We start from the raw sequence: 23,739 nt of genomic DNA on the forward strand, positions 1-23,739 counted from the left end.
GAAATACTGAAATCACGAGACAGTGGAAAACACACAACACACACATATATATCAGTGTCACGAACCTAGTGATAACAAAATACTATAGCACAGATCAGATATCATATGGCATTGTTGGTTACTAAAACTTGCATTTTCATGTTTAAACAGAATTAAGAGGTGCTTCGGACAAAGTTGCAAGATAACAAGCTCCCCTAGAAGATTAGAACTCAAAGTTGCATGACAAAGTATATCTCAAAAGATTTCGTCTAGGATTGCAGTAGTCCTATGAGAAACCTTCGTTTTACCCAAGTTAGGGGGGAATCAGATGCATGTTAACTTACTAGGAATATTGTTTGTCCAAATTACTAGGAACACATTATACAAACATTGTATATCATATCAGCTGCATTTTAACTTACTAGGAATTATATCTAACATAGTTCAATAGCAGAAAAGGATAAATTAAAAATCATTTCTCTTGTACACATCAATGCCTTACAGCCAATTGGGAGTTAGGGTTTTGTCAGGTATCATCTCAGTGCCTTGATCATTCATAAGCTTTTCTAATGATCGATATTGCAACTTGACGCTCTCTGCATTGTCCAATGTCTTCACGACGTACCTATTATGCATTAATAGTCTTATGAATTTGTTCTACTGAGAAATGAGAAAACAAATGGAAAAAAAAAAAAAATCTAAAGATTCACGTTAAGCTTAGGCATACATATACCACCACTGCCATCATGCACTAAGACTTATCCAGGAATATTATGACACTATTATTCATTGGCCTAATTCAATTTATTCAGTTCTTCCCCATCAGAAGTTAGGTTAAGAAAGACTCCAAAGCACAGGTTCGTACCAAGAGATAGTTGCCCAAGATACAGCTGTTAAATTAACCATGTAGATTGGCATCTAAAACTGTAATAAAGTGACTCGTGATCTAGAGCAACTAACCATCCATTTAAGCACTGTGCTGTCACAACTGCTACACGTCCAACAAATCTTTGTGGAGTCCTCTTGTTACCCTGAATGATTTTTTTTAAAGGCCAGTAAAATACAGATAATGCAGCATGGCAAACAATCCTTTAGCATTTTGGTATTTACCTTGATAATAACCCTGTCAGAGACAACGAATGGAAATTGAACACCTTTACCGCGCGAAAGATCCATGGAAAACAAATCATTGTTATTGCATTTTTCCTTAAGATAGGGAAAAGGGAATGATTTAGGCCTGGTAAAACACATATAATGCAAAATACAACCTATCCACATAAAGAGCACTAATGTACCCTATCAAAATGCCCACCTGCTCAAACTTCTCTCTTTTTCTTCTTGATGCTTTTAACAAATGCAACTCCTCTTCACGACGGAATGCCTGGACAGCAGCACGAAGAGCTGATGAGAGAGATGTGAAATGTGAGATAGAATGTTGCTCCTAGTAGCAAGAAGTAGCATGAGCTAACTCATAGAGTTGTCTGGTAAAAAAAATAAACAAGCATAATCAAAAGGATCATGGTTTACTAGCAGCACTCAATAAAAACTGCAGCAAGTAGCTGACATGTTTGGATGCCCTTGCACTCACCAGATCAGATTTACACAATAAATACCCTAGCAATTGTTTCACAGTGTCACATAAGCAGTATCATGTTAATTTAATCTTAGCTCGCTTGCTAAATCAAACTAATCTACTGATTCAATCAACTCTGATATCCTTAGCTACAAACTAGAGGAATATGAGTAATATACTATACGACTAATTACCAATACAGAATCATCATACCAGAGAAAAGAGATAGTTATTGGATATTTCTAACATGCAAACTATAGTACAACAAACCATAGTAAATTCAAATAGACATTTCCATTTATTTTCTAAATGCATCATAGGAAATCCTAAATGGATAGCCAAAAATGCAATTTTGCACTATAGCCATGCAATTAGTCACAATGAAGCTATTGCCTAGGTGGTATTAAGAAAAAGACATACACCTAGGATAATTGGAATCACCTTAGCAATACCTCAACTTGCCTGAGCCATGCCATAAAACCTACAGGACTTGAGCAAGATAGTGCAAGTACTCATAAAAAGTTTTGAATTAATTTGAAGTCAATTCCATGTTTTCGATCAAACAGATACAAACTTTGTTTGCACAATTTAAAAGAGACGATATAGGCAGTGAGCCAAGTGTTTCTGCTTTCTGACCTCCCAAATACAACAACCCCTTGGAATCACAATAATTATACATAATCACAAGCATTTACATGTGAAATATCCACATTGCTGTAAGCAAAGGGCAATCATATACAATTTATGTGAATTACAGGAAATGCCATAAAGGAAATATAAGAGATGACAGTACAGGTGAACACGTAAAAGAAATTTATCAACAGGCAATGCTACAGAGGGAGAACAATAAACAGCAGCCATTTTAGTTAATATTTTTTGATACATTGAAAGGAACAATGAAATCTTACTCAAATTCGGTCGAACTGAGTAGTCTGATACAGGCTGAGAACAAGTAATACAAGCTTTCTGCATGGAGAAGCAAAAAAAGTTTAATTATAAATTTACATCATTTTCACCCAAGAAACAGTGTAAACTCAATTATCTAGAAATACCTCTTAGGGCAAGCTATATCAGGACAAACTGGTGCAGCATACAAGTACAATTTCCGATTGAATTAGTTATATATAAAAATAAGCAACAGAATATGCCAAATACCCAATAGCTCAACTAATTTGAGCAAAGAAATTAAAAAAATTTGGAGTTCAAAAAGAATTGTGATATTATTGTTCGTGTTATATAAATTTGTTGATAACTTGTAGACATATGTATTCATAAAGTTACCCATTGTGATCACCATAAGGCCTTTATAAGATGTTTATCACGCTGTTTTATATATGTATGCATATGTCTTGATGACTCAGCAGCTGAACTAGCAAAAATCAAACAACACAGACCAAGTTCAAGAGACTTGAATCTTCAGGTATTAACACTGATTTATGGCCCAATAAGCCAGGAATCATTAACTCAATCTCACAGCATGATTACTCTCTGAACGATGCTATCATCCCTCCAAAAGAACCTGCTAAATTCATGCATCAACCACTGACTAAGTACCTTGTGCTACTGAATCTCTATTATTCAAACTTCTCAATCTTGGAAAGTTATAATTTAGGGTTTGAACCAATTCAAAAGGTAAGTTGAGGATGATCATAGGTGTGAGTTTGATCCTATCCGCAAAGAATTTCCTAAATGGGTCCCTTGGGATAGTCCATTTAGGTAAAATTGGAATGTTTTCACCATAACATGATGTATGTGTGCACGTACACATGCATGCGCTCATGTTTTTGAATTGAAATTCATTGGATCATTAATCCTAGAGATTCAATGGTCTGAATGGCCATCTAATTCATTCACACACATAAGTCTATGGAAGTTGGATCACCTAAGGTGATCTAGATTGTAGAATTGCACTGTCCTATTGTCCAAATCACGATCAAGACTACAATATTCTAAGCCTTTTATCCTTACATTTTAAGGCCTGAACAAAAGAGTACTATAACATTATAGTAAAATTTAAATCTTTGTTGTATCCTCATATCCTTGTTCAAAATTTGAACACCTTTTGTCAAGTTCCTATCTCCCCAATTCTAGAAAATGGTGTTAAACGCTACTCATTCTGTCAGGTATCCATGCCAAGTCTAGGTAACAGAAGTACATAACCATTAAAAATGTGTTGTCATCTTCCTCTTGTTCTTTAGAGATCACACATACAATCATATAATTTATATATTCTCAGTGAAGTTGCTATTCAGGCCTGAGCATAATAGCAGTTAATAAAAGGTTGACAAAGAAAAAGATTCACACTATCAATAATTAAATGGAGAAATAGCATAAGAACTGGTCATAACTTACCATTTTATAAACACGCTGCATTCCACTATTTCCAAAAGAATGTCCACATGACAGTATCATCGCATCATCCATAAGGGCTCCGCTGAAAGAAAAAAAGTTAATCGCACATACATAAATAAAAAAAACAAAAATATTCCTCAGGAGCCTGGATAAGTCTATCTGATGCACAATCAAATAACTCAAGCAGCTTTAAGAAGTATGATACTAATCGAGCACATTCTAATGCCACCTAAACAAATGAACTTCTAAAGATTTTGGCAGAATACAATCTATAAGTAAAGTAGTAAACTAGGACCTAATATCTGAAAGGCAAAGATATTAAAGATCTAAGACCAATTTCCCAAAAGATGTTCACTTGTTGGCTCAGTAGGGATATAAATGGTAGCAGATCAAATCTCCAAAACATATTAATATAGTAGCAAATACTAAAGCAGTGTGTTAGTTGAACTTGTTTATATTGCATAAATATTCTTAGTTAGATTATATTGATCATTTGGAGATCAAGTACTGTAAAAATGGCCTTTCATCAATAATATTATATAAACTCACGTTGTAGGATCTGATAGTTGTGTCCTCAACGTCTCCCAATAACCAGTCGTTAGTCCAGCCTCCTTTCTACCATTGAACCCACATCCATTCTCCCCTCTGTCTTCCTTATGATGGGATAAACCATCCGTTCCAGGCAAAGCATGTGCATAGTATGGTTCAGTTTCCATGACGGCAACCGCATTGTGACAAGCATCCATCCTGCTCACTTCGTAGGATTGATCCTCTAGGCATCCTCTTCCTACATTTCCATCTTTCAGCAAGACACCTCTGCCCGATCCTAGAACTCAATTGATTCGCTATCAAGAGGAGGAAATAACAGAAATTCAAGAAAAAGATGGGATTTTTTTCTTTGTGCTTTACCGAAAGATGAATGGTGCTCCTGCGAAATCGTTCGCTCGTCGCAGATTTTATCCGAACTGCTCTGTACGCTACCACTGCTGTTGTAGTTAATCTTATTGTTACCTTCCTCCAAGGAAACCAGCCCATCTCCGTCGTCAACATCCTCGTCCTCTTCGTTTCCTTCTGCATCCTCCTCCTCCTCCTCGTCGTCGTTGGGCCCATCCCCAGAGTGAGAGCCGCCGTCCATGAATCCGCCCCAGCCCTGGGTCTGGGCACGGCGGCGGTGGAGGTCACTGAGGAATCGGCCTTCCCGTTCGCCAGAAAATATCTTGTCGCCTCCGACGGCTGCAAACCCAGCAGGCCTTACTTTCCCTTGGCTGGAGCGCTCGCCGTCAACACAGGAGAATGGAAACGAATCGCCTTGGAACGCCGCCAGTCTGGGAGAGAGGCCATTCTCCGAAGCCATGGCGGAGGCGAAACCCTAGTCAAAGGGTCCGTCGGCGAATTGCCGCCGACATGATGCGGAGCTGCGATTTGGGGACGAGGAAGGAGGGATTTGCTACGATTAATTTTGATTTGGGGGGAAAACGGCAATTTGCCCCCCTCTCTCTCTCTTGCTTTTTTTTTTTGCAATTTTTTTTTTTTTTGTGTGTGTGATGATTATTCATAGTATTAAAAATTCACCTAAATTAAAATTAAGATAAATTTCTGCTCAATTTATAACAAAAAAAAATGATATACCTTATTACAATAATATAAAAAAATCGTCAGCCATGAACACAATAAATCACAAACGAAATTGGGTTATGATCTTCATAACGACAAGAAACACTATAAATTAAGTCTTACTAGGCGCCTAATTACTTAGGAAAGCAGATTAAGATGGGAGTTGCACCAGGACATGGCTGGCTGCGGTTGCATCATGCACGGAACCTGGCTCGATCGATCATATCTTAGGAGACGACGAAGGGCTCAGCGCCTCCTTGTCCATGCTGACGCTTGAGCTTCGAGGGAGGACCGACGACATCTGGCTGATGGGATAGACCTCTGTCATCTCCTCGATGCCTTCGTCTAAGTAGACCACGTCCTGCATTGTGAGCTGATGGTACTCGATGATCTCGTGCAGGAACCGGTTCTCGCTCGCGTACACCGAGTTCTCTCGTGCCAAGCGAGCTTTCTCTTCGAGCAAAGTCTCCAGTTGATGGCGTATCTGCATGGCCATTGCCGATATATCGAGTCAAGTATGCACGGTGGTAAAAAGATGATTCGCTCGCCCACTAAAGATTAAGACATAGTTTAACAGACCAGTTCGTCGTCGTCCGCTGGGTTTTCCCCCTTCTGGCGGTTCTCTCGCAGGGCCTTGTTCTCCTCTTCGAGCTGAGCGCACCGTTCCTTCGCGAAGGCGAAGTCGGCCTTCACCGTCTTCAGCTCCCTCAGGAGAAGCTTTGCCTTGGCAGCTATGGCGTTTGCAACCTGAAAGAATGAACAAACTTAAAATTTATAGGTTTGCAATCATCTCAATTTTTTTTAATCAAAAAAAAAAATTGCATCTCATTTAATGTATAATTACTCAACTATCTCACCTTTCACCATGCTATTCTCACTATTATCTTTGTCCATATTTCTTGTTAGCTACTATACTTTTATAGTGACTATATTTTCGTAGTTATGACACAATTGTAACAATTTAGTAGTTATTACAATTGAACTGCAACATAATTGTAGTAGGTTTTATAGTTGCTACAGCTGTAATAACTAAATTGAATCATTGAACACATAATATATCAAATCAAAGAAGTTTGTTCCTCTATATTTGTTACCGGTTGTATCCGTAATAGCTCAGTCTTAGACCTAAAAAAATATCATTTAAAGTTTTTTCGGAGACTATGAAGAATTTTAATCTTTTTTATTAAGATTATTTTTTATATTGTAATAATTGTAAACCCATAATTATAATTATTGTAGTTGTAACAATTACGAAACTATATCTCCTACAACTATAAGTTACAACTGTTGTTGCTGTAACAACTACGAAACGATAACTGCTATAACATGTGTCATATTTACTATTTTATAATTGCTATAATGTACCTAACATGGTTCTAACAAGAAGAGTATGAAAGGATAATTATGTAATTTTATATGGTAGAATGTTCTTTTCATTAAAAAAAAATGAGGTGCCCTTTGACCATTTTGAAAAAAAAAACAATTGAAGCCTTCGTTAATTTTGCCCAAGTTTATAATCTTCTCGCTATAAACGAATTACGAACAAACATAAGTCAGTCACCTTCTGAGAAGCCTTTAGTTTGTTCTCATACTCAATCTGAAACTGAGTGAAATCGTCCACGGCTTCGGTTGCAGAATCTGAACTTTCGGGGTTCTTGATTTGCAGCTTCTTAGTCGCTTCGATCGCCGGAATCCCTTCCTGCAAAAGAGTCGAGATAAATTTGAAGTTTTCTTCTTCATTTTTTATAAGAGTTTGAAGTGTTGAAAGATCTGCAAGAACATTACTTTCGATGCATGTTTGAGGGTGCCACTGGATTCCTTCGTCAGAGAAGAAACAATTGCATCCTTCTGGATCGCAGGACTCTGATCGGTCTTCTGGTTTTTCTCATTAGAACACTTTGTTCGAACCTAAAACACCCAAAAAAAAAAAAAAATCATGAGCTTATACGGAAAGGCAAGAACATGTTTCATTCTGAAACAAAACTCAACCTGTTCATCTTTCGAATTGAGCTTCTGGGAATGATCTTCAGGCTGCTCCTCATCTTCCAGAATAGCTTTAGCTTTCTTAGCCAAAACCTCCCAAAATCTCTGCCTGCCGGTTATGTTCTTCCTCGTCGTCGTTGAGTACTCGTAGACATTCGAGCCCTACATCGATCGAGTCTCAATATTCAATGTCCATTAATGAACGGATAAGGAAGCTATCAAATTCAACTCAAATGCAATCAATGTCCATAAAACAGATCAATGATAAGAACAGTCGGAGTTGCATCAATTATTGTTTTAGGGATCCATCAAAAAGTTAACTCTTTTTCTTAATTCTGCAATTAACAAAGAGATTAGCAAACGATGATGCAAATTGGGCTTCCAATTGAAGAACATCTCAAATTAAGATCTGAAGCGTAAATTGAAACAAATGATGAAAACTTGACCTGTTTATGGAAGCTCCGGCGATCGGCGGGGGCAGAGGGGACGTCAGCACCGTCGTAAGCGGAGGAGAGGGAGGAGTCCCGGTGGGCGGCGGAGGCACGGATGGCCTTGGTGGCGAGGGAGTGGGAGGAGTCACCTTCGTCGTCGACGCAGGAAAAGGAGCGGTAGTCCTCGAAGGTGGCGGAGCGCGCCGTGCTGTGTCTCCTTCGGTAGGCCATCTTTCCCGGCGATCTCTGCCTCCGGTCAACAGTGAAATAATTGAATTTGCAAATAAATAATTGTAAGAGGAAATAAATAAATTATTTTTAAAAAAAAAGGAAAAGGAAATCTAAAAATGCGACTTCATAGCAAACCGTAACTGTCCGACCACCAATAACTAACCTCAAGGATAAAAATGGACACCATCGAACTAGCTATTTATGTGGATCTTTAGTTATTATTATTATTATTATTATTTTCACACACATATATATGTATATATATATTAAATGGGTAAAAATATTTAAAATAAAATACCTGATTAATAAATAGTAAGATGATTTCTAACTAATTGAGCGCACGAATCTCGAAGCGCTCCGGGAACACGACTCTTACAGTGTACCTTGAACACTAATCTCCGAGCATTATTTTAGCACGAATCTGTAAGCAGACGCTGCTCAAATCCATGGGAACCGCTAACCTTCCCGCGGCCGCGAATTCTTCCTCTTCGTTCTCCCCTTTTTGTTCGACGGGTTCCTCGCCTTCTCGTTCGATCGCCTTCCGTTCGTTCAGGATTCCTCGTAATGTCGGTGAGTGATCGAACCTCTCATTACATTTGTTGCTCGTTTCGATTTGATCCTCTTGGGGTTGCTTGTGATGGCGAGTTCAAACCATTTCTCGCATAGTTTTAATCAAATTCACGGATTCCGGTTCTGAGTTTGTGGATCGCCTTTTGCCCTAATTTTGATGGGGGATCAGACTGATTTCTGATTCTCCATTACTGAAAGCTCGAGATTTGTAGTGTTGTTTATATGATGAATTTGTCTTTTGTTTCCGAGACCGATTCGTGCCATAAATTCTGGAGACATGGATATGAACATAAAAGGTCGCATTTTAGACTTTTGGTGCTCAAGTATCACATATTCTGTGCTTTCGGATGTATTGCGAAATCGGGGAATCGAGATCTGAATATGGTATGCTTGTTTTGAAAGTTTAAAGAAATTTTAGTTCGTGGCGTTTGTTGCTTTCAAATCTTTTTAGTGAATCCTTCATGATTTGGGAATTTTATTCCTCAGTTCAAGGAGATGAAGAATAAGAGCTCTTCCCTTTTGGCTTCATGGTGTGTGCTTTGGAGATTCTACTAGCCATATGATTACCATGGCACTTTTTTTATTTTGTTTGCCTCGACAAGTCCTTTATTGGTTGTATAAAAAAAGATTACTTTTCTATTTTGGTGAAAAATGATACAACTATGATTCTAGTTCTTCCTATGTAATCACATCTCTATGTTTTGAGCAGCATTGTGCTTTCTTTTAAAGTGGAACTTTTACTTCTGCATTAAACAAACTCTTAATTTGTTGGGTAATTAATTGTTGTCATAAGTCTGAAATTTGCTTCATTCCCTTTACTAGGATACTTTATCTATTGCTTGTTCTGCTGTACTTCACGCTATTCTGTATCTTGCAAGGATAATGACAGCTTCATCTAGCGTTAGGTCCTCTTTTTTTTGTGTGAATTCTAAGTACAATAGATGGTTGTCGTTGTTAAGATTTGTCTTCTTCTTCTTCTTCTTCTTCTTCTTCTTCTTTGCCTCATTATAATTCAATTGAGCTTGCAGATTCCAGTGAAGCAGGATAACTTGACGATGGGAGGGGATCAACAATCAAGGACGACACCAAGTTGGACAATTGATGTTCCAGATGTATGGGCTAGAATGTTTGTTTTATTTATTATACTATACAAACATTTTATCCATGTGATACACCCGTAGATGATCTTTTTCAGAAATGTTAGTTTGAAAGAGAATGATTTGGACAATCAGGAACAGCATAAATCAACTGTAAATAACCTTTTGTATGGACATTATACCCCAACTAAAAAAGAAACCTTAACAAATCAGCAGAGACAATAAACAATACTATTAGACCTGTTCTTGGCATATTGGAGTTCAATTTGATTATGCTTTAATTCTTCCTCTCTGGTGGATCTTCGAGTGGCAATACATGGAAATCAAGAATCTCACACAGCTTCCAAATTCTCAAAGTACTCGCGTGAATAACTTTTAGGCAATGAAAAGTCATGCATGCTCAAAGAGAAACTACTGGAATGTATGAATTGTCCAACATAGAGCATGTGTTGGCTTTATGAATAAATATCAATGGTGGAAATTCTAGAGATGATTTTTATGAAACTTAAAAGGTGGCCCCTATTTTTCCATTGATTAAACTAGCTTGTATTTGGTTTACCTTAAAGATCTTGCATTCCATATTGATAATGGTGCATGTCTCAATTTCCTAAAAAATTGACTTTGGATTGGTGCAATACCAAATGTGCAAAAATAGAGACTCACTTGGATCCCAATAACCACTGATAATTACCAGTGGATGTTCTCCTGCTAACTTATGACTTTAGGATCTTACATTGAACAAAGTAATTTCTCTTGTGTCGCATTCTCTTGTTTGATCCTAGATCTTTATTAATCTGATTTGTGTACACCTCCTGATTTCTGTCATTCGTTTCCTCTCTTTTCTACCACAAGAAGGCTTGTTGTGCTATCTCTACCTTATTACCATTCAATATTTTTTCAATAACTTTGATTGTAGAATTTGGTTGCATTATTGACAGATTTTCTAGATGCTGAATGCCTGACTGAATCATTTCTCGTAAGCACTTTTTTCTTTCTCCTTGCACAGGTAAGAACAGTGAAAGTTAGCAGCCTTCCCTTGGCTGCGTCTGTGAGTGATATTGAAAAATTCTTTTCCTTCTCGGGGCATATTGTATATGTTGAAATGCGAAGGTAACTTTTAGTCGCTTGTGTGTTAAGTTCCTGTAGCAGTTGATGGATTCCCGCAAGGTTTTCCTGTTGGCAGTGAATCAGAAATGACTCAGGTTGCTTATGTCACTTTCAACGACGCTCAGGCAGTGGATACTGCATTGCTTCTTTCTGTAAGTTAAAAATTAGAAAAATTCAAAGGTGACTTTTCTGTGTAGCAAATGGGTGACATATAAAATGAGTTGAAATCTTGTTAATTAAAAAGTATTGTGTTTTAAAATGATTGCAGGGATCGATGATCATTGTCGATCACGTTGTCACTGTTACTCCAGTTGAGAATTACCAGTTGCCTCCTGAAGCTACAAACTTTGTGAGTATCTTTGTTAACAATGATGTTTATGATTTGATACTTCAATTTTCAGCGGAACAGATTTATTTATGTCATTGAAAGTTTCCCCCAAGAAGGGGAGCCTTGGTGCAATGGTAAAATTGTTGCTTTGTGAGTAAAAGGTCATGAATTCGAATATTGGAAACAGTCTCTTACAAAAACTAGGGTAAGGCTGTATACAATGGATCCTTCCCCGAGATCCCGCATAAGAGGAGCTTCGGACACCGGGCTATCCTTTTTATTGAAAGTTTCCCCCAAGAGCTTTCTAATAAACATGCATAGCATGTTAGTAGGTGCAATAGATAGAGAGATTATATATATATATATATATAAATTGTTAGAATAAAAAATGATCTACTTAATTTGAGTACTACTACTGATATAGCCTTAGAGCTTAATGAAGGCATAAAGTTCATGTAATCAATCAACCTGAAATAGTAGTTAAATTTTAGATGGTAGTCATGTTTAGAAGGGAGATCGATTTGTTTGAGTATTGCAGTTTTTACTTGTAGGCTAGTTACATTTGTTCAATAATTTCAAATAGATATTTACGAGAAAAATATTGCTAGTTTGTGGATTCAATATTTTGGTTTATAATTTTGAGTCCATATATGTCTCAAAGCCTAATATTCCGTTTTTGTTCCTTTGATACTCGCCGTTGCAATTTTAAAAAGCAAGAGAAGTCATTGCCAGTTGATGGATCCATCAGGAAGACAGAGGAAGTGGTGAGCACCATGCTAGCCAAGGGCTATGTTCTTGGCAAGGATGCACTGCAAAGAGCTAGATCCTTCGACGAACGACACCAATTACTCTCATCCACCATTACCTCACTCGACCAAAGGATTGGACTGAGCGAGAAGATCAGCAGCAGCACAGCTGCAGTCAGTGGGAAGTTGAGGGAGGTGGATGAACAACTGCAAGTATCCGAGATCGCAAGGTCTGCCCTTGCAGCGACTGAGCAAACCATCATGAGCATTCCCTATGTGTCGACCGGTGCATCGTGGGTCACAAGTGCATTCGGCAGAGTGCTGAAGGCGGCTGAGGATGTTAGTGTGATGACAAAGGAGAAGGTAGAGATGGCAGAATTCATGCAGAGGCAAGAGATGGTGGATGAGTTTGCTAAGCTCTATCTAGATGACTCCTCACCGAGAGTAATTGTGGGGGCTGTTCCCTCTAGTTCTTCAATGGATGATAGGAAACTATGAATCACATGACATTTTTGAATGGATCACGTTGCTGTGAATTGAGTACCGGCTGATCTATGCGACAGTGATTACCATCCACGTTTGTTTTTTGGCTTTTTGAGGACAAAGGCATGTTGGCATATATGGCCTATTTTGATTCTCTCAGAGTTTATATATTTGTTTGTTTGTTTTATTTTTAAACATACTGTAAATGTCAATTATCGGTGGGAACTTCTTATGATCATAGATGATGTAAAATCTTATACTAAGATAAGCGGTGCCAATGGAGCTAATTACATTGTTATCATAGAGCTATGCAATGACAGTGTAAATAAATGATGTAAAATCTCATATTATGATTGTTCAGTGTTAATCAACTTGAGCTATATACTTCTTTTAGGGATGCTTGGTAATTTTTAATTTTAAATTTTCATATTCTTTATTATAACATTTAATTTTATGCTAAACTTGAGTTGGCTAAGCACGAAACTCTGAGTCTATTGAACTAGTGTTGGATTCAACCTAAGTCATGTCAACTCTACATAGGTCTGCACTGGCCAAGCCCGACACATGTTAAATAAGTGAAGAGTGAAAAATAGATAAGACTTCAATTTGATAGAAATAAATATTTCAGTTCGTCGAAAACAAATTAAATATTCATAGGAAATAAAATAATTATTCTTACAAACCAATAAACCATTATTTCAATCTTCTTACGAATATCATACACATGTTTAATATTCTGTAATTATCCAATTATAACCTTTTTTGCACACTAAACAACAACATCATCAAATTTCAGAATAACCTCAGAAACTCATGTTCATGGTTGCAAGAGTTCATTCAAACAGCATGCAAAATATACTCCAGAAGAGAAGGAAAAAAAACTGATTAATAATACATTAAGAGATTGAATGCATTAAGACTGAATATCCATGTACAAGGAATGGAAACAAGGCCATATAGTAAGAAATCCCTATTCAGTCAAGAACAATGCTAGAGCAAACCGCCTGAATCCCTTCAATTACCTAGGGTAAAAGATTTTTGCAGTTTTAGAAACACATCAAATACTGCAATGATGCAGACCAGTACATCACTCGAAAACCAAATGTCAAGAACACATCTTTGATGTATATATCATGCAAGAATTTCTCTGACGAGCCAGTCTAAGACAGGGTAGGCAAAGTATATCATTAGAAAGGACGGCAATGCAAACAGGATAGTGATTATGATAAAAACCACTAGAATGGCAGCGCTTGCAGGGATAACATACACTACAATGAGAAGGAAGACAATCACCAGCGGAAACTTGGCGGTTACTCGTATGAAGAGATCCACAGCCTTGCGTAGCGCAGCATGTATTGTCTGTATGTTGAAGTAGTTACCAGAGGGAGGGCCTGAAGAAGTTTGCCTGTGGTGTGTGTTTTCTCCAATGGGTGATTGTGTTCGTTGGAGGCTCCGGTGGTAGGAACCATGACTAGATCTTGCAAGGTTGCCAGCTGACTGCAAGAGAGAATCATGTTCTGCGTGATTGATGATGGTCGATGTTCGCCTGTCACCATTCATTCTCTCAACCATCCAAAGGAGGAAGTAGTTTTTGCGGGGAAATGCAAGGTTGCCCTTGTACATAAACCGTAAGGACAAGAAATTGCACCATGGACAGGAGATCATGAAAGGTAGCTGAATTGGTGTGTTGGGGAACTTGACGATAGCCCATTTAAGACCCAGGATGCAAGTTTTGCAGAGTGTGTGCCCACACCACAGGACATAAGGCACATTCTCAACAATATTAAATGATTCCCAGCAAATTGGACACTCAAAACCTTCTTCTTTGCTGGAGCAGGAAGAAACCTCATCATCGGAACAATCAAGACTAGCCATGGTTGATTTCGTAGAATTGGTATTGGGCACAAAACTCCACATTTCAGTTCTGAAACTGTTTATGAAGAACTGAAATTGGACAATCGATCACAAACACCCACTCGTTGTCAGACATACCTGGAAACCTCTAAATTGGTCCTGAAATATGCAGGAAAACAAGGTGCCACTCTCATTCAATCTCAAACAAGCTGGTCTTATTAACATGGACATTACATTCAATGTATTGATCTTTTAGATGAAACAAAAGCTCTTTCACATAGGCAATTGCTAGAATCAATATAAAAATTCTTTTGACTTAATTCTAATTTTTTGTTTACCAGAATAATACTTATGCATCCTGATGCCACAAATTATGAAGAAGGTCTACACAAAACAAACTTTCAACAATACTGCGATGATTAAAGATGTTTTGAAAGAAAAAAAAAAGAACGGAACTTAAATAAACCAGTTTCAAATCAATGGCTCTCTTCTTTCGAAGAAGAGGGACTCTTTTTCTGTAGTAGGAAAAGTGAAATTAAATTACCAGAACAGCACTCATATATCCTTCGAAACGGAAATTTTTAAATAAAATATGCATAAACATGAAGTTTTAAAAATCCTACAAAGCTCAAAGATGTCTTTGGAAGAAGAAGAAGAAAAAATCTTCAAGTTATCTCTCAAAGAAAACAGACATGTATTTTATCCATTTTTCTTTTTTGAGGAAAGAGGAATTGATCTCCAGTTTATAAGCTCAAAGAATATCAAAAACATAATTCAAGGCACAAATAATTTGTCAATGGCACAAGAATACAAAGATGAAAGATAAAGTATATAAAACACAGTCGGTCACAAGAGAAAAAATTAAACCAAATCTAGTTAGAATTGCAATCAAACTGCGTTTGGTCGAAAATTAAAAACCCTAGAATCCCCAAACGCCAGATCGCGTGATTGTGAAACATAAAACTCGATTAAGGAACTACGAATTTCTTCTTTATATGCTCAAATCAACAAAAATATAAGCGGCGAAGACGAAAAAGAATACCCAACATCACTTAAAATCCAACCCTTTCCCGCACAAAAAGAAAAATCAACTTTTTCCTCGATCAGCAGTAGAAATGCCAAAGAAATCGAGCTTACCCGGAAGGCATGGAAACGGATCGGAGAAAGGAAAATGAAAAGAAGAATTTCATGGAAGCGGGGAGTTCTTGGCGAGATCTACAGACGTTGAGGAAGAAAACAAGCTGTTCGCCAAATTCGTCGATCGTTTTGGACGACGTCGAATGGGCACTTATTGTCGTCTTCCTGTGCCTTTCGATCTCATCTTTGCCCTTCATAACACATCGGACGGTTGAAAAAAATCACTGGAGTCTAGCTAATTTTGCTGGCTTCTTGACCACATTTAATAATCGTTTTATATAATTCTCAATATATGTTTTTCAATAAATCAATTTCTCAATTAATTCTCTTGTGTCATCGTATTAATTGCATCATAAATATAAATACATTCAAATAGATAATATAAAAATAACAATACTTTTTTAAAATTCAGTGTGATCCAAGTATATGCTATGAAATTTACTAATTTTTAAAAATATATTATTTTTATAAATGGTTGATTTGTGTGAATTTATTTGTACATATTATAGTCCTTTGTTTGAACCTTCACTAAGGCTAATTTCAAGCTTATTACTTGTTCATTGTCTTTGGAAGCATAAAATCGAAAGCCTGATATCAAACTAGTTCATGAACGATCGTTCAATCTGCTTATCATTGCTGGACTGTTTCCTCAACTACATTATAATCAAGGAATTTAATTTAATTTATAGTGGCTTAAAGCCTTAAACCATGAGAAACATGCCTTAGTGTTCATTTCTCACACTCATCTTTCCCAAATACCTCCTCTATCACATTGACTGTCGACAAGAGCCCATCTTTCTCTGATCCACCACTGCTATAGCTCATATCCCAAGCTTGAAGGTTACAATGCTCATCCAAGAACCCATCGTTCTGGTCATTTTTGTAGATCAAGTTCATATCGTCATCTTTGATCCTGCCTCGCGGAAATGGATCCATACTAGGAAGGTCCATGAAACTGGTCCCATTGTGCTGACCTTCAAAAGATGTGCACGACTCGTCCTGAATATCATAATCCCCAGATGAGGGCAACTTGCTTCCAGGAAATTGTGTCCCAGACACAAGAGTCGACTCATCTCCGCAGGAACATTTCTCGTCGTCATATAGAGCAAGCTCGTAATTGTGGCAATTCTCTGCGCCATCAATTTCCTCAACGGTTTCCATTTCATTAAGATCTTCTTCTTCTTCGTCGACAACACTTTCATCTGCAACAGGCGACTCCACGTCAGAATCTTCTTCTGATACAAATTCACCATCTTCACTTTCTTGCAATTCCTCATTATCACTGTCAATGTGCAGTGGGTCTAACCTGTTCTGGACTGCTCGCCTTCTGAGCATGAATACATTGAAGTAGTAGCTCACTAGCTCTTTGCTACTTTTGTCGGGGAAAAACACAGGCATTTTATTCCAGAAGTTCTTGCCCAGCGAGACAAAATTCGAAGACACAATTTCTTCGAAAAGTTGTTCCTCCCTTTCAGTCCATCTTTGAGCCACGATCTCGCCCATATTGCCAAAACCCAATTCTCCAAATCTTTCAAGGCCAACATCTTGTTTGATCATTTCTCTTGCTCTTGAAACATGCTGTCTCACACATCTGATCGAGCCATCATCTATACAACTACAATCCATCTTGCGATGCAAAGTTACATCGTCTGAGGCGAGCAAAGAAGATTCAGGCATAGGTGTTACCCGTGTCCCAAGCCATTTGTTGCTGACAATTTCAAGATTATCACATGAAGAAATTGTGACTGAGGTCCATTGAGAAGCACAGTTTGCAGAATCCCTTGATTGATTCTTAAATTCATAAGGCCTCCACACTGGAATATCAGCTTGATGATTGCCACCGATAGCAACACGCTTCCGGATGAATCCATAATAAACAGGCAAACATATCTCTTCGCAGTGATCAAACTCAGATGCTCGAGAGCCATATCCAGAAGAACCCGGACAGAAAGGTGGCCTGATGGGTGAATCTTGAGCAAACCAATGACTGCTCTTTGCTTCCGTAGCAAATTCCTCAGCACCAACAACCACCTGATGATCCTTCTCGTCCTCAAGAACACCTAAAAAGATATGTATTATAATCACATATTCTCTTTCAATCATGTTTTGCATGGAAACAACCAAGTAATCGAACTACCTGGAGATGGCTGCTGAGCAGTACTGGGGCAAATTTCTTCAAAAGAACTTGACTGCAAATCTTGATCAGCCTGTTTTGAACGCTTGTTTGCTTGTAAACAAGACTCATCCTCCGAAATACGCCTTTTGTCTTTATCAGACAAAACAACTTCCCTGGTATTATTGCCTGTCATCCATAACAAGGGCTGCCATTGAGTCCACTTTGACGATTGTCACATAGATCATCGGCAGTCATATTCTTAAAATATTTGTAATAAATACGGAAATCATTCTCATCATCTACAGAGATTTAAGCAAAAGTTTTAAAGCTATCTTTGCCAATAAGTCACATAATTTTTAGATTAAATACCAGCTAAAACTACCTGAAGCAAGTTCCTCAGAAGCCGCAACCCCATACAGAGAATGTTCAAAAGGTTGTGTGATTTGATTATCACAAGAAAGATGTCTTCCATCTACATGAGCAAATTGGTTGAGAAAACATGCATCAACATGGTTGAACACCATCTTTATCCTGTATAACAAATAAACAAGTATAAATAGCTTCAGCAAAATAAAACACAGGCTTGTAAAACAAAGAAAAAAAGCATCCAGTTTGTTGATGTTCAGGCCCAGAGTTTTTAAATAACAAGAGAATATTTGTTTTTGTTAGGGATAAGAAGTTAGAAGAATCACATACATAAGTGGTAGTTTAACTACCTATTAACATCTAAAAATGTTTGTAAGAAAAGGAATTTCAGTATCATCCCAAATCAACTAGGACAGAAACCTCAACTCTAGCACGTTTATCATTGAAGACAGTGTGCTCCCAAGCTCAAATGAGCATACAAGATCTTATACGAACAATAGATTCCTTGAAGCAACAGTATTATTAATAACTTTGCCTGTCACACTAAAAACTTTTATATTTTTCATGAAGTTACTGTTCCAAAAGTATAAAAATAACAAACCACCATAGCCTATTGTAATGTTAGATCACCCACTATTTCCTTCGAAAGTCTTCCCCAAAAGCTATTTTTAGTTTGGAATCTGAATCAAACAACTAGTAATGATCTTGCTTTTACTGATGCAAACTGATCACAAGAATGTAAACAGTTAAGGACAATAACAAGACACATCATGTCTTCGGTTTAACTAATGCATTGCCATTGACATAAGCATAGAGCTATGTCACAGAACTAAACATCAAATAATACAATCTGTAATCTTACATTTTCCAAGAAAACAGATGAAAACATAGACGAAGACAGGCACATTTGCGGCTTTACATACCTTTAATGAGAAATCCAGCAAAAGAGCTCGCTCACTTGAAGTGGAATATACAAATACAATTAGACTGATAGAAGAATTATGATAAAAATGAGGAAATGTTTCAACAGACAAACGAGCTGAGAAGAATGGGATTTGACCAAAGAAAAGAGTCAAATGAGGAAATTTCCCGAGAAGAAGAGACCTGGCCGAGATCCTCTGCTGTGAGAATAAGATTGAGGCACGAGAGGGAAACGTTCAAATTCAAAAAAAGATTAATTTATATAAAAACTCAAGGGAAAAGAGTAAAAAATATAAGAACGTCTGAAAAAACTCTAACCCTAGATTTAGATCTTACCGTCAAACAATTCTTCAGGAAGAATCAATTTAGGGCAATGATAGAGACCTATTCGAGAAACCTATTGACGAAACCGATTCGAGATCGAGAAGGATACGAGACCTGATTAACGAATGGGAACCCAAACCCTAGAAGTGACAAGCATAGATAAGATCTTACCGACCAAAGAACCTATCGTCAAAAATCAGTATGGGGCAAACATAGAAACCAACTCAAACAGCCTAATTAACGAAACCGATTCAAAGATCGAGGAAAAATCGAGACCCGTCGAGCGGAAGGAGACGCAAACCCTAGAAATGATCGTTGGTTTCGAAAGAGGACGAAATCGGTACCAATCGAGAGAGAGAAACAAGGGAAGACCGAATTGGGCGACAATTATGGGATTCGAGGGAAGATCGAAGGCCGATCGTGAACAAAATCTGTGAAATTTGGAAGGTAAAAAAAGAACGAAAGAGAGCAAAAGTCCGCGTTCGCCTTTTTCTTAATTCGATAATTAGATAAATAATAACATTTTTCGTGTCGGGTGATGTGGACTCTACTCACTTAAGCCATTTGAATTTACCAAAAGACCCTTACCCTCTATGTGTATTTATAAATGACAGGGGTAAATAGCCAAACGAAGGCTGTCCCGATCCTGTAGCTTAAATAATTATTAAATGAAATTTATCAAATATTTTTTCAAGAAAATAATTGCCAGAGTTCTTTTCTTATTCAATAAATGATTTAGTCACCTGCGAGTTGACTACATGTATTTATCAGCCACCAAATTTTCCCACACAATAAACGGTACCCCAACGCATACCCGACCGAAAAATGTCTGGTCTTGTGGGGTCCACTCGGGGTCGGGAGCAGAGCAATAAAGCGCCGCTTCCCAGATCGGGGCACACCGTCGTTACGAACGGGCCCCATGTAATTCCCTCGTCTATTGGCGGTAAAGAATGGGTAAATATACATGAGGATCTTAGAAAAGATGGAAAAGGATAAAAAATAAAGTTAGCAGTAGCGGCGAGGAGCGACTCTTATACTGATTTCCTCCTGATTTCTCCAAATTACAATTTGGTCCTCGTCCTGGGCAAGGCTACAGATTATGAATCGAAAAAGATAAACGAAAAAAGTTAAAAGTAGATGAGATTTGAAATTTTTATTTTAAATGCAGTAGTGAAGTTATAAAGTTTTCTATTTCTAAATTGAGAATATGAGTGAGACTCATAAAAAAAAATATTAAATGAAAATTATGCATAACTATATTAAATGAAAAATAATAAATAAAAATATATGATTAAAAATTTATGGCCAACTAAAAAGTTATAGAGAGATTTTTTAAATAATTAAAAAATAATAAGTTTTTATATATTTAATGTGACGTATTGTAATAAAAAGTAATTACGATGATCTCAAATGTTTTTCATAGTTCGTTCTTAAATTATGTGACATATTGATATGATACATTGTAAATAATAATAAAAATTATTTAGGAAGTGTTTGGTAGACGCGTTTAGGAGCTTGAAATAGGAATGAAATCTGTTTCATTCCTATTTTTGATGGTTGGTAGATGGAAATCAGAATCAAAATATGGGTTTGATACCTTTGATTTTCTAAACAACCTTGCCCCCCCTTTCATCTCTGTTTTTTTTTTTCTCTTTTGCATTTGCGCCTCCTCTTCCCCACCCGTCGACTCCTCTTCCTCCCAATTCTTCTCCTCATTTTTCTTTTCTTCCTCCCTTTTCTCCCCCTCCTTCTTGCTCATCGTCCGAGCTCCTCCACCCCCTTCCCCTTCTCTTCCTCATCTTCTTCTTTTTCTTCCTTTCTCTTGATTCTCCTGCGTTCTTATCCTCTTTCCTTATCCTCCCTGTTCCATCTCAAATTTGTCTGAGCTAAAGCTACAAGGAGACTTCTGATTGTGGGACAAACCAAGATTGTTGAAGAGGGGAGTTTAGGGTTTAGAGAAGTTGCAATTTGAAGCACATGAGCACGCATTAAGTACTTTAATATACTTTTAGGTAAGAATAATTTATTGATTTGTCCTTATTTGACATGGATGGTAACTTATTTTTTTTGTATTCTTATTAGGACCTTTGCGTCCAACTAGAGAGAGTGAATATCCTTTCTTCGATTTCTACTTATAAATTGTTAGCAGAAGCAAAATCAATGGAAATGAAATAACGAAGTAATGAGAAGGTAATGCTAACTCCTCGATTTACTTGGTCTCCACTTCCTTTAGGTAACTAATCTAAGGCACGCACACACATGATTAAGCTCCACTATGATCTTCTCCTTCTCAAATCAAGTACGAAGGTGGAGAAACCTTTACAAGATGATCTCTTCCTCTTACAAAATGAAGGATAAGCTTAGGAGGAAGAGATTGAGAGTTCTGTAAGCTTTGAGATCACTTAGAGAGCTTAACAATGTTTTTGCATAAATAGATGTCTTCTCTCCAAGCTCTCAAGTCTTTTATATTTGAGGCTGAAACCCCCGATCATCAGTCGACTGATATATGCATCGATCGACTGGTAGCAAGTAATGACTACTATTTTTATAAAATCTATGGGGATTTTGTGTATCATGAGCCCAATGACATTACACCAATCAATTGGTAGCTATCGCAACTCTTTGTTCGTTTTAGAACCGGGTATCGGCCGACTAGTGTGCGTACTAGTCAACTAATACTTCTTAATGTGAGAGAGCAGCACTTCAAGCATTTTCCATCAGCCTTGCGCCCTTAGGATGCTTCCGAGCCCATGAGTCCTCATCCTTGCGCTTTCTTTCAAGTGCTTCCTTCGGCTTCGTCATGCTAAGTCTTCTTTTACCAAGAGGTCGCACTTCCTAGACTTCACTACAAGAGCCACACTTCGGGACTTCATCCGCCAAGACTTTCTTAGACTTTCCTTGCCAAGTCTTTATACCTATGCTTTCCTTTATACATGCTTCCTCAACATATATGTTAGATCACCAACATTGCCTAACTTAAACTTATTTAACCAAACATCAAAAGTAAATAATGTCTGGAGCAAGATTGCACTAACAATCTTCATTTTTTTTATATTGGACAAATTGTTTAAATTAGATCTTTATATATGCAATAACCATAAAGCATAGGCATAATGAGTGTATATGAAAATCATGATCATAAAACGGTCTTTAAATATGCAACAACTATAAAGTATAGGCATAATGAGTGTATATGAAAATCATGATCATAGAACTCAACTTTTTTTAAAGTGAAAGTTATAACTTAACCTATTCATTTCTCCCCCTTTGATATACACCAAAAACATAGAAGGAACACAATCCAAAATTAACCCAAGCTCCTCCTTTAATTCAAAATACTTTCTAAGTGTGAGGTGATAGAATAATATGTCACAATAAAATATATCCAAGTTAGAGAGATTCAAGGTGAAAAGCTTGAAATCAGGGTTGAAAATACAATATACCAGTCGACTGGCACCGATTTTTCAGCAAGGATGGACATTACATTTTAGAGAATTACATATTAGAGATGCAAACACCCATTAGTGCACTACTCAAATAGACACACTTATGAAAGTTAGACATTTCACACATTGAAATAGATAAAACATATCAATCATACACAAGAGCTAATAAGAATAAAAATCACACATAGGCATTAATGGACATAAAAAGTCATACATAAGCATAAGTCTATACAAAGTCACAAAGAGATAGGCATGAAATATAAAGTGCTACAAAAGTCAGATAAACTAGTGTTAGAAATGAATAGAAAGTGAACATGTTTAAAACAAAAGCCTTTCGACACCAACTGAGAGTCAGACATCGCGTCTAAACATCATCACTAGTAGGAGGAGGAGGAGGACCCTGGTATGCAAGATCCCAACGTCACATCATTTCGAACATTTCCGTCTGCTGTTGACGGACCTCATGAAACTCTTGATGCACAAAGTCCTCCAAGTGGGGCATCCACTAACTCAGGGTTATGCCTGCTGATCCTGGAGCAGGGTCCTCCTCCGCATCATTATTTGAGTCTGAAGAATTTTGTCCATGCCTGTGAAGTCAAACCATGATGCCCTGACGTCGCTCAATTTGCGGCAAAGATAACTGTTGAGGTCTTAACTGATTAAAATCCTTCGACAACTGATGTTGTGCACCTTTAGTAACATCAATCCATCTAGATGTGAAGAACTATGTCAAGATATGACAAAACGACATGTACAACTTCCCTTGTATAGTGATCTGGTGGTAAGAACAGGGGACCCCGTTCGGTGAGGTCAACGCCACGTGGAAGTCAAAGTGGAAGGAGGCCCGTCCGGAGATGGGAGGTTCGAACGGCCGACCGGCCGTTCGGTGGAGTCAACGTCCGGAGAGGGCTGGGTCCGACCGGCCGGCCGACCGGTGTCGGGCTGATGGTTAAAGGCGTCCTGTAGGAAGTCAGGGTTCCGGCGCTCAGTGGAAAAGATTGCGGGGCCGAGCGGACTGCACGCTCGGCCAAAGCCATAAGGTAACATACTGCTAATGGTCTCCACAAAGCACGTGATTAAG

General features: G+C 37.7%; 5 protein-coding genes across 5 annotated transcripts; 1 reads left to right on the top strand and 4 right to left on the bottom strand.

The window, feature by feature from the left end:
- Positions 1-292: 292 nt before the first annotated feature.
- Positions 293-5,410, bottom strand: LOC121993159 (U-box domain-containing protein 63-like). Its single transcript, XM_042547843.1, has 8 exons — positions 4,814-5,410; positions 4,454-4,730; positions 3,905-3,986; positions 2,461-2,518; positions 1,292-1,380; positions 1,090-1,185; positions 940-1,010; positions 293-604 (listed from the first exon to the last, which is right to left on the bottom strand). The coding sequence occupies exons 1-8, from the start codon at positions 5,256-5,258 to the stop codon at positions 478-480; spliced, it is 1,245 nt and encodes a 414-aa protein (XP_042403777.1). The 5' UTR covers positions 5,259-5,410; the 3' UTR covers positions 293-477.
- Positions 5,411-5,738: 328 nt separating this feature from the next.
- LOC121991238 lies at positions 5,739-8,163 on the bottom strand. The gene is made up of 6 exons (XM_042545248.1): positions 7,948-8,163; positions 7,508-7,663; positions 7,304-7,426; positions 7,080-7,217; positions 6,098-6,265; positions 5,739-6,002 (listed from the first exon to the last, which is right to left on the bottom strand). The coding sequence occupies exons 1-6, from the start codon at positions 8,161-8,163 to the stop codon at positions 5,739-5,741; spliced, it is 1,065 nt and encodes a 354-aa protein (XP_042401182.1).
- Positions 8,164-10,991: 2,828 nt separating this feature from the next.
- Positions 10,992-12,699, top strand: LOC121990413 (binding partner of ACD11 1-like). Its single transcript, XM_042544545.1, has 3 exons — positions 10,992-11,089; positions 11,206-11,286; positions 11,979-12,699. The coding sequence occupies exons 1-3, from the start codon at positions 11,024-11,026 to the stop codon at positions 12,507-12,509; spliced, it is 678 nt and encodes a 225-aa protein (XP_042400479.1). The 5' UTR covers positions 10,992-11,023; the 3' UTR covers positions 12,510-12,699.
- A 661-nt stretch (positions 12,700-13,360) lies between these two features.
- LOC121993160 lies at positions 13,361-15,638 on the bottom strand. Its single transcript, XM_042547844.1, has 2 exons — positions 15,486-15,638; positions 13,361-14,507 (listed from the first exon to the last, which is right to left on the bottom strand). Exon 2 carries the CDS (start codon positions 14,409-14,411, stop codon positions 13,626-13,628), a length of 786 nt encoding a protein of 261 aa, XP_042403778.1. The 5' UTR covers positions 14,412-14,507; positions 15,486-15,638; the 3' UTR covers positions 13,361-13,625.
- A 424-nt stretch (positions 15,639-16,062) lies between these two features.
- LOC121993161 lies at positions 16,063-19,712 on the bottom strand. The gene is made up of 4 exons (XM_042547845.1): positions 18,891-19,712; positions 17,984-18,132; positions 17,623-17,787; positions 16,063-17,545 (listed from the first exon to the last, which is right to left on the bottom strand). Exons 2-4 carry the CDS (start codon positions 18,123-18,125, stop codon positions 16,215-16,217), a joined length of 1,638 nt encoding a protein of 545 aa, XP_042403779.1. The 5' UTR covers positions 18,126-18,132; positions 18,891-19,712; the 3' UTR covers positions 16,063-16,214.
- Between the last annotated feature and the right edge of the window lie 4,027 nt (positions 19,713-23,739).

Source organism: Zingiber officinale, chromosome 6B (genome assembly GCF_018446385.1).
Source record: "Zingiber officinale cultivar Zhangliang chromosome 6B, Zo_v1.1, whole genome shotgun sequence".
In the NCBI taxonomy this organism is placed as follows: domain Eukaryota; kingdom Viridiplantae; phylum Streptophyta; class Magnoliopsida; order Zingiberales; family Zingiberaceae; genus Zingiber; species Zingiber officinale.